This window comes from Cyphellophora attinorum (assembly GCF_001299255.1).
Source record: "Cyphellophora attinorum strain CBS 131958 chromosome Unknown Contig4, whole genome shotgun sequence".
Classification (NCBI taxonomy): domain Eukaryota; kingdom Fungi; phylum Ascomycota; class Eurotiomycetes; order Chaetothyriales; family Cyphellophoraceae; genus Cyphellophora; species Cyphellophora attinorum.
In genome coordinates, this window is record NW_017253232.1 from 586,020 (window position 1) to 604,178 (window position 18,159).

Sequence of the window (18,159 nt, forward strand, 5' to 3'; positions counted from 1 at the left end):
AAGCTCAAAAAGCAAGTCCAGGCGTGCTGTGCGCCAATTTGTTCTGGGCCCGCCACGAACCACTCAGGCGCTCTGATCGGCTGCTCGGCCCTGCTCTCATCAGGCCTTCGGCCCTGTTCGATCCAAGGATCGGCGGTGACCTCCACGCTGGCGCAACCCACCGGCTCCAAGCCTAAACCTCTCCGGCGCACCGCTCAGCGTTGCACACGGAGTACGATGTTCTCGTCATCCGCAGCAGCAGTTGCTAAGCGCCGTCAACCGTTTTCCTGCTCCAAGCGCATTCATCCATTGACGAACTGCTTTCCGTTATACCGCATGCTTATGAAACGAAATCTAGGTGCCATGTTTTACTTGTGCAAGTCCTTACATGTTGACTGAATGCTCGGAGATTTCCTCGCGATTCCCAGCTTATCACGGTTTCCCGTCTCTATCTACCACAACATCCCTATCTCCTCGTCTACCAGATAGCAGACCCATGAGATGGAAGGCCCCATGAATAATGGCGAGCAGTACAACTGTTTCGGTGCTCCAGCAGATCCCCACCGCACCTTGACAGTGAACGGCTCATCCTCGTCGAGCCGCTCTCCCACATAATCCAGGACCTCAAATGAGTTGCACGACAGGCCGGCGCTCCAATCTCTACTCGCTGCAATCATCGGCGAGACAGTACATATCTCGTAATGGTCCGCCAATGGTGATTTGCTCAACAAGAAGAAATGAGAGTGCAAGTCCTGCAGGCTCTTCATGAACTCCTCTAGGCTGTCGTCTGTCGTGTCCCTTGCGTGTGGCGCGGCGCCACGTCCAGAACTCTTCGGTGATTGGGACGGGTGTGGTCTGGAGGCTGTTCTTGTGCTAGTCGAAATGGACTGGTTTTCTGCAGCGGCCAACGTCAACCAGATGTCCTCCTCCAGCTCTGGCCCCGGACGCGCCGTGTATGCCTTATGATAGTCCGGAGTGCACCCTCCAAGCAGATCATCGGAAGACAGGTGGTACTCGTAGTCTGACCAAATCCTAGGGGCCCGATGGGGAATGGATGGCGGAGTTGCAACCTCATCAACGATCGAGATGTCTTCCGATATTGTGTCAAGCTCGGGGACATATCCGGCGCTGTCCTTGATGAATTCTGTCACATCCACCAGAGACACCAACATATACCTATGTCCATAAGTGGAGGGCACGATCAACGGTGAGTACAGGATCAGATTGACGATATCCTCGCCGCTGGCGTCCAGCCAGATACGAGGTCGATCGAGCATCCTTCGCACTCATGATTATTGAGAAAGAATTGCTCTCCTAACTCGAAGATGTACCGCAAATCGACCGACGTTCCGACCACCGGGCTGCCGTGCTGACTGACATCCAGAACGCAGAAGCATTTGAAGTGATCTACCAGGCTTAGTGGAGCCTGACAAACTGTATTCTGGACTTCAGTCAAGGCTCGCGATTCTCGAGATCTGGAACCAGCCGTGGTCGCCGGTCGAGTAGCCTTTGTGCCGTTTCGAATCATGCCTGGTACTTCATGGTTCTTGTCGTGGCTTACTGGTGCGGTATCTTCGCTGAATTGAGACCGCATATTGCTGCTGCTTGATCCGCGAGCGCGAAGTGATGCCCGTGGATGAGACTGCCGCACGTGTATGCTGGAGGTATGTGATAATGTGACGAGACTGGCTTGGCGACTGGCCCCTTGCTGATACGGCTCCGGCACAGCTTGATAAACCACGGGCTGAGGCACTGCCGACCTGCATCCTTCAAAATACAGATTGAAGTTCGACAAGCTGGTCTGAGGTAGCAGACGCCCGGTCTGCCTCGTCTGCCTATGTGCTGGCGTCTGGGTCAGTTGAACCGGTGCTGATGGTTGCATCGATTGGTGGTGAATGCTGCAGTGATTATTGAAGTCCGGGAATACTGATACTGTGGACACATTTGGCAACAGAGGTGTCGTTGGACATGCGCGTCGCAGGATGCCAGACCCGACAATTTGTCCGTTTGCTTCGGTTGTCCTTGTATCGGATTTGTGGCGGCGCAGCAGGTCACGCAGCGCCTGTCTGAGAGATTTGCGGGGTCTCTGGTGGTGAGACGATTTGGCCATGGCTGCAGACGTGAGGCGAGGACAAGCACAGAAGTTGTCTATATTGCATTGAGGCTCTCTCGGACGAGCTCAAAGGTGAAGAAAATCTTCGGGCTGTCGCTGCCACTACCCGCACAAAGCATCTGCCCGTTAGCCATAAAGTCCGAAAGACACAACGCCTGCAATGAACAAAGACCGCCACACAAAGCATTCAACCCGCAACAAAGAACGAAGATCAACGAGTGGGAGTAACCGATACACGTGCAGTATGTATGTACAGCATTATACAGCTCGAGAAAGCTCCTGCAGAGTCTTGGATCCAAGGAACTGGGTCGCTGAAGTCAGGGGCGTGCCTGCCGGAGAATTTGGCAACGGTTGCGCCTGCTAGCGACGGATCATGCCTTCCAAGGTTCCGGTGCGGGACTTAGCGAACTTGACGTGAACGTGCAGATCATGGGAAAATTGATGCTTGTCGAGAGTCTTTGGGGACCCATGGAATGGAAGACACGCACTAAGTACTTAAGTATATATATGCTGGTGCATTGCTCATTCAGCTCCGTCGAAGACTATCATCTTCGCGTTATCCAGCCAAAGGTGCGAGCATTGTTCCTGCACTCAAAAGGTACCACTGTCGTCTCACGAACTGGTCGTTTCAGGTCTCGCACAGCAGAAACACTTTTCGCCCAAGACTTTGTCGTGGCTCCTTCCGCTCACCGTGCATTGCTGTAGACCGCGGGTCGTAGTGGCTGTCGATGAAGCCTTCCCTTCTCTGCAGGTAGCGCATCAGTCAGATGTTTTTTGAGTGGCCGAAGTCTCGAACAGCTACCTAGGTACCCTCCGGAAATAAATCCAACAATCTCCACCAGCCTTCATCAATTCTGAACATTGAATCAGAGGATCTACCTAAGTATTTATTCGCAGCCTCCTGGCCACATCTTACATATCTTCCTATGCCCACGAAAGCAGAGCAGAAGCGGCTGTCGCAAGCTGTTGTCGCTTTTCACAACCACTACGCCTCAATTTGGGGCACTCGATGGGATGAAAGCCTGTACCCTTATCTGCTCGAGCCCACCCGCTATGCTGCGCTAATCAACACGTTCGCCCCTGACGAGAAGCTGCACGATGACCTGAAGGCTGAAGCGATGCCTCTGTTGCCATGTCTGCAATACTTTGAAGATGCGCTATTGCCTCCGCGGCAGACCCTGGCAGGCCTATTGAGCCACTACAATCTTGATGCGGCTTCTGTCCTCGCGGCCGAACTGCTCGATGTGCAGGAGGGCCACAGTGTGCTTGACTTATGCGCTGCTCCAGGAGGCAAGAGCATCGCCATCGCTCAGCACAAGCCTGCGCTTCTGCACAGCAACGAGCTCGACAGCGCTCGCAACAAACGTTTGACTACGAACTTGAGATCTTACTTGCCTGCTGACTTTAATTTCAAGGTCCTGAAGCTGGATGGCACCGACAAACGAGCCGCATTCCCCAACAAGCAGTACGATCGAGTCCTTGTCGATGCGCCTTGTTCGTCTGAGAGGCACATCGTCCACAAACATGCAACGAATCCAGGCGCCGTGGAGATGATGAATTGGAAGGCGTCGCATTCCAAGACACTGGCGAAGACGCAGACCGAGCTGCTGATGACCGCGCTGAGGCTTGTCAAGCCAGGTGGCCGTGTCGTCTACGCCACATGTTCGATATCCGACATTGAGAATGACGGTGTCATTGAGAGATGTCTGCAGAAGGCGCCATCTGAGATAGTGGACGATGACAAGCTCGATGTCATGAGCGAGAAGACAAAATATGGAAGGATAGTGCTGCCCGATCACAAAAACGGAGGAAAATGGGGACCTTTATTCTTTTCTGTCCTGATCAAATCAGTGTGAACGCCTCATACGCTATGCTTTTATTTCGACTCCCGACCATGCAAGGCAATGATCATTGCCACAGCCAACGACAGATCAACGCCAGCTCTCACTTTCAGCTCGTATGTCCTCCGATGACCGACAATACTGCGCGCTTCGAAGATATTACTGATCATCCTCACCAAGACCTCTCCATTTTCATCCCTGATGACAGCATGTCGATTCAGATAGGACCCTTTCATGGACAAGTCTATCTTCTTGCCCGTCTCAGCATTGATCATATGCGCCGTCGACTTGGCACCACTATGCGGCACGAAGAACTCGCCTTCCAAATCGACCAGACGCTTGCCGGAGGGGTCCTCGAACGAAAACGAGACTGGGATTGTGCCAAAGTTCTTACGCACCGCCATCACGACGGCCTGGGTTTCTGCATCGATGATGTTTGTCCGATGTGTGGCCGACGGCCTTTCTCGGTCGACTTCAAAGAGGCGCTGATTGTCTTTGAATACGGTGAAGGAGCCTGGCAGATTCGGGAGCATGTCTTCTCTGATCATCAAAGTGACTTGCTCTTGGCAGCTGTACTGTGGGAACAGCGCGACGCGTTGACCGTTGAGCCGCAAATCATCGCAGAAGCTACTTCTGCTGCTGCTTGAGACCGAGTCGGCGTCTGTGGATGTGCGGATCATCTGCTTCTCTGTCGAAAACGCCTTTTCATGGAGGACGGAGCTCTCAGTGCTTCCTACGAATGTGGTGTAGGTGGGCGGTGCTGCATTGTCAGAGACAGCCACTGCGTATGCTGATGGTCTGCGGCGCCGGAGATAGGTGTACAGCATGTGGGCCATGTGTGTTGAATGATGGGGGATGGTCTTGAAAGTATCGCTGATCGTGATGCTATTGCTTAGGCTCTATGGTCTAACCGTTGGTCGTTGGTCGGTGATGCTGATGTGTCCTTCGAACCCCACGATCATGAGCAGGTCCTACTATATACTCCATCCTCAACATTGACACACGTATCTCAAACACACTCGACAGCTGCAACAATAGCATCAACGTCGCGCGTATCACATACGACCACCATCTGAGCACAACATCTGCTGCGGCCGTTGCAACCATTACTCACGTCCAACACTAAAGCCCACTACATCGAGAACCATACCACGAGGTGGCTCAGCACACAAAACCACTTCAGCCGCCGCCACAGACGCAGTTCTCCCAGCTCAAGCAGTGTGTGGCAGGAATGCAACCAATCATGAAGGTGCCAGAATGTCGCGCAGAAAGTTTGCCGTTAGAGTTTCTGGTCTGCTTCTGGAAGCGGTATCCGACAGCTGCGGCTCTTGAGATCTTGAGGTACGAGGTACGGCAGTGACAGTGAACATGGTCCGCGGGAATTTCTCTGCTTCGAGCTCAATACGATGTTCTTGTCGCAACCGCCCGGCTGTTGCCTCTAGGAAAGTGGGCATCAGTGTAGCTGATACACCAAAACCTTGTCATCCGGTCTCACGAAGAGCCTTGCTCAAGCCGGATGACAAAGCCTGCAATTGCGGAAGGTGCTAACTGGACGACCCACCTGCCCTTCATGGCGTCGCCAAGGCACATTTGAGCAGGAACTAATATCTGTGTGCTCCTGCTGTCTTTGCCTGGTCGGAACTTGGAAGAAGAAGTCGCTACCGAGAAGACTTGTCATCCGGTCTTGGGAATACGTTGTCAACCGGTCTCGTTGAAACCCTTGGTCGAAACAAGGGCGAAGCATTCTCTGCTCCGACTGTAAAGGCGACAAGAATGAGACGGAGCGTTCTCCGCGTGCTCCTGCTACCGTTATTCGCCTGAAGGGTGGGAGGAACAGTCACTGGCTGGAAACAGGATCGCACTATATACGTGAACACAGACTATTAGGGGCACCAGTACAGCATCGTAGCAATTATATATTCCTGTCACTTCGACAGACCGGATGACACCGAAGCCGCTCTGGTGCAGATTCGCTTCTGACGAAAATCGTCATCCTCCTGTGCGAAAGTTTCACTTCCAGTTTGTGTACCTCGACGAAGCCATCTGCATACCTACTGATATACCGCTACAGCGTATCTCGGCGGCGGACTCCTCGAGACTGTATGAGAGGTGGCATTAGCTAATACATGTATACAGGGACGTCCTCTGTAGCCAAAGTGCTAAGACTACACAAAATGCTGATGCTGATGCTGACGCTAATGCATGTAATGCCTGCCTGAATCAATTTTCCCCTTTCATCTCCCTCCTCTCCCATCGATCCCGCAACTCTGTCCATCTCTGCAGCCCTGTCCATGTCCCGACTTTGCCACAGGAAGTACGATCAGATCGTGCCTGCCGTATTAGGCTCCGGCACGTAGTCCTCGCCCCCCATACTGCTCCCCCGGCTCCTGTTGCGCACGGATCGGGTGTCCAGACTCAGTCTCCTGGCGGCATGCGGCCGTTCTGGCTTGAGTCCGTTCTCTGTGCTCCCAGACTCGGGCCTGCCTCCCTCGGAGGAGTTCCCGTTCGCCATAGTATAGTCATGACGGAACTCAACCTTCGGCATCGGCGGAAGCGTCTCTGCTCGCGCTCCGTTGGTCTGCGGCGCGGGCAACCCCTTGCTGCCCTTCCTCGTCGGAGCAGTCAGACTGCGCCTCTTCGCCTTCTGCATCTTTCCGATATGCATCTCCTGCCGGTGCCCACCAGGCGTAATACAGTCAAAATCGTCACTTATTTCCGGCCACAGCTGCAGAATCCTCTTCTCGAACGCGCCCATTTCATCTTCCGCAATGACCAGCGTTTCGATCTCTTCCTCTTCGCCTTCGTCGTTCCTTTTGGTGACACGCTTATGCCACTTCACATTCTTCATCGCGCCCGCCTGACCAGGCATAGTCAGCTGGTGCGGCGTGTCCGGATTCGCGACGTCCCCGCTCATGACCCAGCCAGTGAGAGCGTCGGAGTCATAGAAGCCCTTGTCATTGTACCCCTTCCCGCGTTTGCCCATGCGGATGCGCACAGAGCTGTGGAAGGTCTCGTTTGTGTTTTGCAGGCGGGGCATGCGTTTGCGGTGCCCGATGCCCATGCGATGGAGGACCTTGCCGCTGAGTTTGGAGGACATATACCACAGGGTGCCGTGTTGGGTGTTTCTTTCGGTTTCGGTGTACTCGCCGGGCGTGCGGATCTTGGAGCCGCCGAGCTTGAAGAAAAAGGACATGCTGTCGTGTATCTTGCCGAGGCCCCAAGGGCGGAAGGTGGTGGGGAGGGCGCCATTCGTGGGGTACGCTGGGGTCGTGGGTACGGGAGTTGGGGTGTGGGAAAATTTGCGAGCGTGTCCATTCTCGCCGTTGGCCAGGGCTTCGGCTAACTGGGCCTCTTTTTCGTGATATTCGATGCCGAGCCGGACTTGAGTCCAGATGTAGGTGTAATCAAAGTCGATCAGGGGCGATAGTTGAGAGACCATCCAGCATAAAGTCAGGTTGGCGAGATCAGTGTCCGAGTACGATCCGCCAATGTCCGAATGGACGCCTGGGAACCAGGTCTGCTTCAGCACGCGCGGCAACTCCTGGTCAGCGGGCTTCTCCCATACTGTTGGGTGAAAAGAGCGTCTGTGCTCGTCGAGGGCTAAGGCTTGAAATGCGTATTCGATGTTCTTCGCAACCTTTGTATCGACGAATGAGACTCCGTCGAAGGGGCCTGTGGCAGAAGACCGATCATTGGGATACCCAAACCACCGACTGTGTCCCATACTGCTACTGCTTTGATGGGAATGTTGGGACGAGTTAGCTCAAGCTCCAGCAGTTTCCGCTGGTACAATGCGTCATTTACGGGCGCCTTGTGGCCCGGCCATGGGTGGTGAGGCCACCTCGACTTGAAGTCCTTCTTGTTCTGATACTGCCAGTCCTCGAATATCGAATAAAAGTGCTCCTGACCTTTCGACGTGAGCAGACCAATGGCCTCGATAAGTGACGATATCGAACGCGCTGTGAAGGCTCCTCGAGAAAAGCCAAACAAGAAAATCTCATCTCCAGCGACGTAGTTGCCACAGATGAAGCTGTAAGCTTCCCGTATATGCTCAGCGAGACCTTCTCCGACAGCTCCGCCGACATATTTGACATATAATGACTTTGATCCTGTTCCAACTCCATTTTGGTAGAAAAGAATTTGAGATATCGGGTTTCCTTGGTCGTCTTGACCTATTGGCCTGATCGCGCGTGCTATCCTCGTAACGTTAGAAGGAGTGTGAAATTCCCCGTCAGCGTCGAGCCATGTCCCATCACAGCATACTATGATGCGCTTCTTTCCCGTCGGCGTGGTGGCCATGATGTTGTTGATATTAGAGCCGTGGCCCCCTGTTGTGTTTCTGCCCTGCTCCCCTGGGTCTAAATGTTATGAATTGGTCGCTGTGGCCTGAAGTTTTGTTGTCCAGCCAAGAGATCGGGAGCTGCAGTACTTTTCGTTATATTATATCAGATTAGTCGAACAGAATACTAGATGACACGAATGAGATCTTAGATGGACGAGGCACGGCCGCACGCGGGCTCTTATGCTCGTAATAGTTGACAAAGCTGTTGCTTGCAGGGGTACTGCTGGTCAGCGGAACTCGCTTGCCCGGCCAAGAGGGTCGTTGATTGAATGAAGGATCCTCATTAAGGCTCGAGAGAAGACAATATTGGGAAGGCGATGGCCCGCATCGAGGTGGTGCCATGCTGCATAGATCAACGACCAGGCGCCTTGTCACAGGTGGCCTCAGCTTCATCTCGGCGTTGGTGGTGTCGTATTCTGCCTTTCTCCTCTCTCATACGAGGCGGAGATGGCTAGGTGAATTGGGACAGGGGAGTACTCCGTATAGTGGAGGAAAGTAAAAATTTGATTGGGCTGGGCGTCGAAGACACGTTCAATTTAGGGCACTGCCGCGTTTCCGGAGTGCTTAGGCCCCCAAAAACGAAGACAAAAGAACTCAATATTGGCGACCTAAGAGCACAGCCTTACCCATACTGTGGTAAGCAGGGACCAGGGGTGATGAGAGGCGGGTCTCACCTGACAGTGTTTCTGCTCGGTCATTCGATGATCTTGGACGACCGTGTCGTTCGGCGTTACGCAAAGCCTTTGCGTGCCTGGGTCGTAGATAAATGCAGCCTGGAGAACCATGGAGGTCAGTGTCGCAGCGGTGTTGGCGGCCAAGGCAATTGCGACTTCATGATAGTGCAGGTAACTCACTCGGGAAGGCGCGCGTCAGAGGCACATTCCATGGCCAGAGCGTCGGACGCTGAGTGAGATGAAAGAGCGAAGGTCATGAGTGTGTCTACACCGAACGCCACATAATCGCGACATCTCGTTCGTCTGGAAGTAGAACATAAGACAAAACATGTCAGATGGCAAAAGGTATACACACATGGTGATTAAGTGATATCTACTCATACATTGCCTCCATTTTCGTCCAAATCTGTAATGCCGCTGTAGTCATGGGACCTCCTGCTGACCATCTTTTCTGATATTGATACACTGTACAGCTCAAAGGAGCAGCTCGGCTCCTGCCGTTCTGAGAAAGTAGCCAGACTTCTCTTCTGATTGTCGACTGTTTCGCAGAATGACTCCCGTCCTGCATCGAAAAGGCTACTTCCGGCCTTCGTATACGTCTTGCCTCGTATGCCGATGGTTGTAAAGAGAAGCGTCCCCTTCCATCGATTAGAAGGAGTGGCGTCCACCCGCATTCAATGAGGTGACTCAATGCAGCGTATTGACCTGACTGTTCCAGAAATTATCCGGCATCTTGGGTATGCTGATCTTAGGAAAATTGATGCCACTCCCGCTGCTATTTCTAGGCCCGTGGCCTGGTCGCGGCGGTGTCGCAGGTGGAGTCTTTGTGCCGGCGTCCGCCAGGGACGCCCTTTTCTCCTTATAGTTGTCAAAGGTGGTCAGACTGTCGTCTAGACCCTGCTGAAGCTGTGCTGTTGTTTCGGCGTCAAGCTTCTTCTCTTCTTCAGTCCGTTCTGGACTCCCACTACGGGACTGCTGTGCAGAGTGTAGGCTCGGCGACGACGACTCGCTACCACTGGCAGGTGCGTGCTGACCCAGCGGCGACTTCGCATAAGCCGCACCTTCTTCGCTTGGCCGGCGCAGGAAGCCGCCGCTTGCTGTCGGGCTTCCCTTGTTGGAAGGCACAAATGCAGGCACGACACCTCCAGCCATACGAGCCCAGAAGAGCCGCTCTCTCATCTTGACAAGCTCTTCCCACGCCTCCTCTTCCTCCTTGCGATCGCCGCATTTGACGACACCTTCACGAATCATCCGTACGTAAGCGATCAAGTCTCCCACTCCTCGTACCTTTTCTAGGCACAATCGGCAGATGCTCCACTTTGTTGCACCTTCACCCTCCCGCACCCTCATCTGATGAGTTCTCGGATTCTCGTTCTGCTTACGGGATTCGCCGCAGATTGCGCACGTGGTATATTTGCCATACAGCTTCATCGAGGCTTCAGGAATGGGCTCCACAACCAAATTCGATTCTGCGAGAGCTCCAATAATGCTGCGCCTGTTGAGCCAGGAGATCGTGGGCGACAGATCCAGCCGTAGTGTCGGTTCGATGTCTTCGGACATTATCCGCTTGAAAAATCGAGTGTCTTTCAAGGCTTGAGGGCCCTTTGCATCAGCGTTAGGACTGAAGGAGCCCGGTATAGAAGGATTACTGGAGGTCTTGCTGGCTGGTGCTGCTGCCAGATTCGGATTGGAGTTGTTTGCAAATGACAAGCCCATCACATTCAAGCCAGCATAGTTGCCCGAGCCTGCTCTTGAAGGGGCATGAGACGGCGTGTGTGACCGTATGCGCGAAGCTTCGATGAGGTTCTTAAAGTCGTCGTAGGCTGGGACATCGGTCCGACATTCGGGACGCAGAAGGTGTGTGAGGCTTGTTGCCGGAGTTGGTGCGATTTCGAGATTGTCGCCTGACGCTGGCGTAAGGTTCATTGCTTCGAGCGCGCGAGCGAGATCGCTGTCTTCCCTCTTCAGACCAGGACTGGCAGGACCTACAGACGAGCGCGGAGACTGCAGCTCCTTGCGATGCTCTGTCCCTATCTGCTGCATAAGAACTTTAAGCTCCGTCATCTGCTCTGTTTGCGAAGCAATGAGTGCTTCGCCATCTTTGATCTGATCTCTGAGTTGGTTGTTCTTCTTCTCGACCGCATCGCGCTGCATGTTGGCCGCCGCGACCATTTTGTTAGCCTCATCAAACAGAGAGGCCGTCAAAGTCTCCAGTTCGGTTTCGATACCTCTCTTTTCTTGCTGAGCCAGACTCCTTTGCCTTTTCTCTTCGGCCAGCTCTGTGGCGAGTTTTCCATTGAAGTCTTCAGCGTCTTTCTTGGTCAACAAATCGCCCCGAGACAATCGTTCTTGATGTTCTTTAGCCTCCGCTTCCAACTTTGCTATTCGCGCTTTCGATTCCTCGAGTTCGCGTCGAGTCTCGGACAACTTCTCGTCCAGAACACCGTTGTGCTCGATGGCGCTCACAAGCTTGTCACTAAGAGCCGACACCTCTGCGCTCAAATCGGGATGCCTTTCGCTAGGCGAACGCGACCCAGTCTTGGAGAGATCTGTCATACTGGCGTTGCGCGGATCTGCCAGCGTTCGAAATGTCGGCTCTTGGGAAGTTTCCCTCATGCGGTTCGCGGCCGCGATAGCATTGAGGTCGGTCGTCGAGCGTGCCTTGATCAATTTGTTAGAGGGCGACTCAGATGGCGATGTCGACCGATCACGGATGTAGGTAGGATGTTGCATGTATGCAACACCTGCAGCCAGAGATTCTATCTTGTAGGCAACTATTTGGGGTGCCACACCCCAGAGCTTAATCTTGGGTAGAGTTTCTACCGCGCGCGCATGGTGGAACAGGCGCTTCGCGGCTGCAGTACAAACTTCGGGCGCGGTCGTGATGTAGCACCGGGTGAGCTATGCAGGTGACGACCTCTTCGGCTGAGCCACCTTCAACGAGCTGTAGGCATCATGTAGCACTTCGGGCTGCCTCAAGTGACTCTGCCTCCTCCTCGGATGATTGAAATGTATGGACGGATTGTTCACAGGGAAGACGGAAGAGAAGGAAATACTGCTCCTACACGATGATGCTTGTAGTGGTGAGAATTGAAAGGAAGCGAGCCGACCTCCCGCCGCGTCCCTGCAAGGATCAATCGTTCGACCACGAAGCCGCCCGGGTGAACCGTCCATAATTCACCCGTGAACATGGGCGTTCGGGGCCCAATTGGCAGTTGGAGATGCGTTTGGGGGGGCCACTTATTAGGCTACTCCAATTCTTTCGCATCAAAGCCCCGCAGCCATTTTCTAAGCATTCCAATATTGCCAGCCATATCGAGCACAACGGATTTGACCACGCTCAATGGCGGACGACGAGCTCGCACAGGTACGTCCCTCTTGTGAATTCTAGCAGCGTTTCTGACCAGCCATAGATCCGCGCAGCCCGCCTAGCGCAGCTCAAGCAACAAGGCGCCGGAGGAGGCTCACAAGGCGGGCAAGGCGACGAGGAGGAACAGAAGCAGCAACGCGAATCAGAAGCCCGCACCAACATCCTTTCCCAGATCCTTGAGCCCGAAGCCGCCGATCGCCTGGGGCGAATCCGCATGGTGAAAGAGTCGCGTGCGCAGATGGTTGAGGACCGACTGATCATGATTGCCCGTTCTGGTCAACTGAAGCAGAAGGTGAGTGAGGACCAGCTGAAGCAGATGCTGGCTAGCCTCACTGAGCATGAGAAGCAGACTGGGCCAAGCTTGGACAATATGAAGGTGGTGACTAAGGGAAGGTGGGATGAGGATGATTTGGATGACTTGTTGAACGAGTCGTAGTCGTGGTTTCCTGATGAGAACGGGACGAGGACATGACACACAGACGACGTGCATCACAAGAGATACCCCAGCATTATCATTCCAGAAGGGCTGCCTCCTGATTCTACGGCACCCCGCCCTTCAAGCATTACCCAACGACTCCTTCAACTCTCTCGCCCGCCTCCTATCCTCCCGCTCCCTCCGCCTCACCTCCCTCAGATCCGGCGGCGCCTCAATCCCCAACCTCTCTCGCAAAACATCCACATCCGTCTCCAGCTCCTCCTCCCAATACACATTAATCACATCCCTCGCGCGCCATCCATTCTTCAACGCCCACGGCAAATACGTCCTAAACATCCTCCTCCTCTCCGCCGGCTTCAACCTCAACATCGCAAACAAACTCAACCCCGTCATCGGTAGCCCCGTATTCGCAAACTCGAACGCCTTCAACCCGATCTCCCCCTCCACAAACACCGGCAGGCCCGTGAGCGCATGGTAGAAGTCATGACATTCCCGGTACCGCTGCATCACGTACGCCTCCTCCTCATCGTCGACATACCGCACCGCGTCGCGCGTGTCTGGCGTCACGCCCTCTCGGTCGAGCCAAGCGGCGTATGTCCTGCCCACACTGTTTTCGGGTAATCGACGGAGCATTTCTAGTGGCATGGTTTTGCTAGTGATGCGCGGCCGGTCGCGGAGGATGCGCCGGCCCGTGGCATCGGAGAGCATCCGCTTCTTGAGGGATGCGATGAAGAATGGTTGAGCGGTGGCTTCGCCGCAGGCGGCGATCATGTCATGCCGGTACGGATCGATCAGGGAGGTAAAGGCTGACCCGATGGCGAGGGCGCCGCGTTCGATGGACGTAAGTGGGACGTGTCCTGGGTAGTTTGGGGGTGGGCGGTTTAGGATGGAGAAGTTGCGGGCTTGTGTTGCGGTCAGTCTTTGGGGTTGTTCGGAGTAGATAGCACGGGCGAAGAGTAACGCGGTCGATGTGTTCGGCGCTCGGAGGATGGCACGGAGCATAGCAAGGGCGCGTGGACTTGGGACTGCCATTGCGGCTGTCGTTGCAATCGTGAACGCAGTATCCGTTAGTTGTGCGAAGATCCATCAAGCAGGCTCCGCATTCAACGGTTAATATCGTGGAGTTGTATTTGCGGTCGCATCACAACCCTAACCCTGGGGTGAGCCTACTCCGTAGAGAGTGGCGCCAAGTCAAGCATGTGACGCTGCCGGGGCTTCTGCTGTAATGAGCATGTGGCCCGTTCGTCACCAGCGTCCCAGCCGCGGCTCGATTATTCTCATTCTCATGTCAGGCGACGTGAGGTCGCTTCAATAGCTGCATTATTTCTCTCTACACCTCTCCCGTCAATTCAAATCCATCAGTTCCTTGCTCTCTCCCTTTTGAATCACCACTTAGCGCTTCAGTCTCAAAAATCATGGCCGGTAAGCACCTTGGTCATTTGTTTGAAGCACGCCGCTGACACCTGAATAGCCTCTGCCCAAGCCCGCCTCTCCCAAGTCAACGGACACCTCTCTTCGAACTCTCGCCCCTCCAACTCCAACTCCATCCTTAGCAAGTCTCCTGACGATGTCGTCGTCACCTGTGCCCTCCGCACGCCCTTTACCAAGGGTGGCAAGGGCCTGCTGAAAGACACCATGGCCGCTGACCTCCTCGCACACACCTTCAAGAACCTCCTCACCAAGTCCAAGATCGACCCTAAACTCGTCGAGGACATCTCCGTTGGTTGCGTCCTCGCACCAGGTGGTGGCGCGACCGAGTACCGAGCCGCAGCTCTCGTCGCCGGCTTCCCTGAGACGACAGCCGTGAAGTCTCTGAACAGACAGTGCTCTTCGGGTCTGCAGTCATGTATCGACATTGCAAACGCGGTCAAGGCGGGTATGATCGACGTCGGTATTGGCGCTGGTGTCGAATCCATGTCGACACAGTACGGTCCAGGCGCAGTCACAGAGTTCTCCGATCTACTCGAGAACCACATGTCAGCAGCAGAGTGCAAAGTACCCATGGGCGTTCTGTCAGAGAACATGGCCAAAGACTACAAGGTGTCAAGAGCAGATCAAGATGCTTTCGCAGCAGGCAGCTATCAGAAAGCGCTCAAGGCGCAACAGGAGGGTCTGTTCGATGAGGAGATCGCACCAGTGACCGTAAAATACACTAACCCCAAAACCGACAAAGAGGAAGAAGTCACAGTAACGAAAGACGACGGCGTCCGACCAGGCATTACAGCTGAGTCGCTCGGCAAGATCCGGCCAGCCTTCGCCAAAGACGGCAGCATCCACGCCGGCAACGCCAGCCAGGTTTCTGACGGCGCCGCCGCCGTGCTGCTCATGCGCCGATCCGTCGCCGAGAAGCTCGGCCAGCCCATACTGGGCAAGTACGTCTGCTCATCAATCGTCGGCGTCCCGCCCCTACTCATGGGCGTTGGACCCTGGAAAGCAATTCCCTTGGCACTCGAGAAGGCCGGTATCACGAAAGACGACATCGACATCTTTGAGATCAACGAGGCGTTTGCGAGCCAGTGCTTGTGGTGTGCCAAGTCATTGGATCTGCCTCTGGAGAAGATCAATCCGAAAGGTGGCGCGATTGCGTTCGGCCATCCGTTGGGCTGCACTGGCGCGAGGCAAGTGTCGACGCTGTTGACGGAGCTGGGGAGGACGGGGAAGAAAATTGGGCTGACGAGTATGTGTGTTGGGACGGGAATGGGCATGGCTGCTGTGTGGGTCCGGGAATAGATTGATCTGAGTTTGGACATCACGTTGTAGTGCATAGATAGGGGTCTCGGATACAACGTGTCTTTGCTGCAATACTAGATCGATCACAGGGATGCTCTCTTGCCCTATATCCACACCTCGTCCATCCACCTCGAGATGCGTAACCTACAGCTTACTCGCCCTTCCCTGCCCCTCCGGAGTGCTCTGTAGGATGCCTTCCAACACCCCCATCACCCGACACAGCCTCTCATCCTCCAGCCTCGGTGTTACGACCTGGACGCTCAGCTTCGTCCCTAGATAGACCCTCCGATCCAGCTTTCCCTCGTCCCACAGCTCCCGACTCCGCTCGTCCCAACTACTCACCGCCTTCCCCGGCACTTCCTTTCCCAGCTGCAGATCCCCTTCCCTGATATCCCTCACCGGCAGGGCACCAGCGGGGTAATCAAACAGCACGAAGCTGCTCGTGTAGCCTACGGCGTTATACCCCTCGATAGGCGGCGGCGGATGGGGCGCCAGCGGACAGATAATGGCATCGATGGCACGACGTCGCCGGCCGTGTTTGCCGGTGGTATACCAGAGCTTACTCATTTCCTTTTCTAGCTCTGTGCGTTGATTTTGGATGGCGGCAACATCTAGTAGGTCTCGCGGCTTGCCGCCTCCGACCTTGAAGCGAGTGGACATCCAGGGCACCATGGGCTCTTTTGTGGCGGTGATCACATCCGACATCTTTTTGCCTCCTTCAATCGACATGATTTTGGACATGACAGATTGAGATTTCGTCCAGGCGGGCGGAGTGGGGAGCTCGACGGTGAGGATGTTGGGGTGCGAGGAGATGGTGGAGGAGACTTCGGTGAGAATGTTGTCGATTGGTGGAAGGGGCGTGCAATTACCGTCGCTGCGGAGGATGCCGATCACAAGCTCGCCTTTGGGGCCGCTGCCGCTGAGTGGTGTTTCGGTGGTTGAGGAGGAGGGTGTCCAGCTGCCGAAGACGCAGTCCTCGCCCCAGAGATGGGTCTGCGGGACAAGTACGCTCATCAAGAAGTCGATGTCTGCGACGCTGCGTGCGATGGGACCGGCAACGGCTTGCACACCGCACCGACTCATACCCTCGACGCCGAGACTGACTTGGCCGCCGTAGGGCATGCGGCCTTCGCTGGGTTTGAAGCCAACCACGCCGTTGACGTAGGCTGGCACGCGGATGCTGCCGCCGATGTCTGTGCCGATACCGATCATGCAGCCTTTCATTCCCACCATGACGCCTTCGCCGCCGCTGCTGCCTCCGGCTGTGATGAGCCGGTTCGAGGGGTTCATCGTCCGGCCGAAGACGTTGTTCACGCTGTCAAGAGTCTGCATTGTCTGTGGGACGTTTGTCTTCGCGACGATAATGGCACCCAGGCTCAACAGCATCTCCACCATGGGTGAGTGTTTCTGGGCAGGCTTGAAGCATAACGAAGCGAGGCCGACGGATGTGTCGACGCCGGCATAGTCGAATGTGTCTTTCACGGTCATGGGCAGACCATGCAAGGGACCTAGCGTCTGTCCTGTCTCTGTCAAGTATTTGTCGAGGAACTTCGCCCGCTCGATGGCTTGAGAAAACAGTGGCTCAGTCAAGCAGTTTGTGAGTTGCTGAGCAATAGCCGCACGATGACAGAATGCCTCGGCGACTTGGACCGCTGTGTACTTCTTGCGCTGAACGGCGTCGAGTAGCGACTGTGCTGTGTAGCCTTCTGTGATTTCTACTTCGGCGGAGGAAAGATGCTCGCGGGGAATATGGTGAACTGATTGAGGTCCCTTTGCTAGACTGGGAGGATCCTTTGGGATGGCAGAGGCAGGCAGGCGCCACTTTGACGGGATCAGGTCGTCTCTTGATTTGCGCTTCCGTTTTGCTATTGCGACCCATGGCGCGGACGAGTCTGTGATATACGCGGATTGGTCTTCGCTCGCGGAGAAGGGAAAGTCCATCGTGTTGTTCACTGGGTTGGCGGCCATCTTTGCGGTTCGTGCTGGACGAGAGGTCCTGAGTCGACTCGCGCAGTTTCTCTGCTTAATCTTACACCACTGTTAGCAAAGGAATTGATATGTGCTTTGAACCAATTCTGCTGGTTGTCGTCCAAGTCCGCAATGCGGGCAGCTCCCCCACAATCGATGCCTCGGCTGTCGTAAGCGGTGGAGGTCCTGTATTTGGTATGAGACCTGCCTATTTGTAGCTTCCATCTGTTGCGCATGCCACTTTGTTTCAGAATGGTGGCTAGGATCCATCGTGATGCATGAATCGTACGGAGTCGCGAGGCAGTATCCCCTGAGCGCACTACTCCAACGCCGAGTACTCGGGCCATCGGTCGCGGCGGGAGCTGAACGACTTGCAAGGCACTGACAGCAGCTAGCTTACCGTCAAAATGCTCAAGGCAAGGTACTTGGAGGGCGAAGAGTGAGCGCAGCGTCACGCCTATTTGCAGCTCTGATCCTGCTCATCTTGCCTAGATCATTGTCCCAGGGATCGCGTCGCACTGGACTCGGTAAAGTCGCGGGAAGGTGCTAATAAGACTCACATCGCGCAGCCCACACGGACCCGTTTCATGGCTCTAGACCTCTTCAATGCTGTGGCATGACGCAGATGGAAGCGCTGCAATAACAACGCGTGCAATGATGCAGGCCATGCTACCTCATGAGAGCGATCAATGCCAAAAGATCCAGG

At 54.8% G+C, this 18,159-nt stretch overlaps 8 protein-coding genes across 8 annotated transcripts; 2 read left to right on the forward strand and 6 right to left on the reverse strand.

The window, feature by feature from the left end:
* Window positions 1-431: 431 nt before the first annotated feature.
* On the reverse strand, window positions 432-1,256 carry AB675_6318 (uncharacterized protein; the record flags this gene model as incomplete). The annotated part of the gene is made up of 1 exon (XM_018146600.1): window positions 432-1,256. One exon carries the CDS (start codon window positions 1,254-1,256, stop codon window positions 432-434), a length of 825 nt encoding a protein of 274 aa, XP_018003658.1.
* A 1,762-nt stretch (window positions 1,257-3,018) lies between these two features.
* AB675_6319 (putative methyltransferase NSUN3) lies at window positions 3,019-3,948 on the forward strand (the record flags this gene model as incomplete). The annotated part of the gene is made up of 1 exon (XM_018146601.1): window positions 3,019-3,948. One exon carries the CDS (start codon window positions 3,019-3,021, stop codon window positions 3,946-3,948), a length of 930 nt encoding a protein of 309 aa, XP_018003935.1.
* Window positions 3,949-3,968: 20 nt separating this feature from the next.
* Window positions 3,969-4,769, reverse strand: AB675_6320 (uncharacterized protein; the record flags this gene model as incomplete). Its single annotated transcript, XM_018146603.1, has 1 exon — window positions 3,969-4,769. The coding sequence occupies one exon, from the start codon at window positions 4,767-4,769 to the stop codon at window positions 3,969-3,971; it is 801 nt and encodes a 266-aa protein (XP_018003703.1).
* Window positions 4,770-6,253: 1,484 nt separating this feature from the next.
* On the reverse strand, window positions 6,254-8,232 carry AB675_6321 (uncharacterized protein; the record flags this gene model as incomplete). The annotated part of the gene is made up of 2 exons (XM_018146604.1): window positions 6,254-7,664; window positions 7,724-8,232. 2 exons carry the CDS (start codon window positions 8,230-8,232, stop codon window positions 6,254-6,256), a joined length of 1,920 nt encoding a protein of 639 aa, XP_018003776.1.
* A 1,404-nt stretch (window positions 8,233-9,636) lies between these two features.
* On the reverse strand, window positions 9,637-11,682 carry AB675_6322 (Rab guanine nucleotide exchange factor sec2; the record flags this gene model as incomplete). The annotated part of the gene is made up of 1 exon (XM_018146605.1): window positions 9,637-11,682. The coding sequence occupies one exon, from the start codon at window positions 11,680-11,682 to the stop codon at window positions 9,637-9,639; it is 2,046 nt and encodes a 681-aa protein (XP_018004101.1).
* Window positions 11,683-12,292: 610 nt separating this feature from the next.
* On the forward strand, window positions 12,293-12,755 carry AB675_6323 (uncharacterized protein; the record flags this gene model as incomplete). The annotated part of the gene is made up of 2 exons (XM_018146606.1): window positions 12,293-12,316; window positions 12,363-12,755. The coding sequence occupies 2 exons, from the start codon at window positions 12,293-12,295 to the stop codon at window positions 12,753-12,755; spliced, it is 417 nt and encodes a 138-aa protein (XP_018003645.1).
* A 120-nt stretch (window positions 12,756-12,875) lies between these two features.
* AB675_6324 (Ubiquinone biosynthesis protein coq4, mitochondrial) lies at window positions 12,876-13,787 on the reverse strand (the record flags this gene model as incomplete). Its single annotated transcript, XM_018146607.1, has 1 exon — window positions 12,876-13,787. The coding sequence occupies one exon, from the start codon at window positions 13,785-13,787 to the stop codon at window positions 12,876-12,878; it is 912 nt and encodes a 303-aa protein (XP_018004033.1).
* A 1,842-nt stretch (window positions 13,788-15,629) lies between these two features.
* AB675_6326 (putative amidase) lies at window positions 15,630-17,453 on the reverse strand (the record flags this gene model as incomplete). The annotated part of the gene is made up of 1 exon (XM_018146608.1): window positions 15,630-17,453. One exon carries the CDS (start codon window positions 17,451-17,453, stop codon window positions 15,630-15,632), a length of 1,824 nt encoding a protein of 607 aa, XP_018003840.1.
* Between the last annotated feature and the right edge of the window lie 706 nt (window positions 17,454-18,159).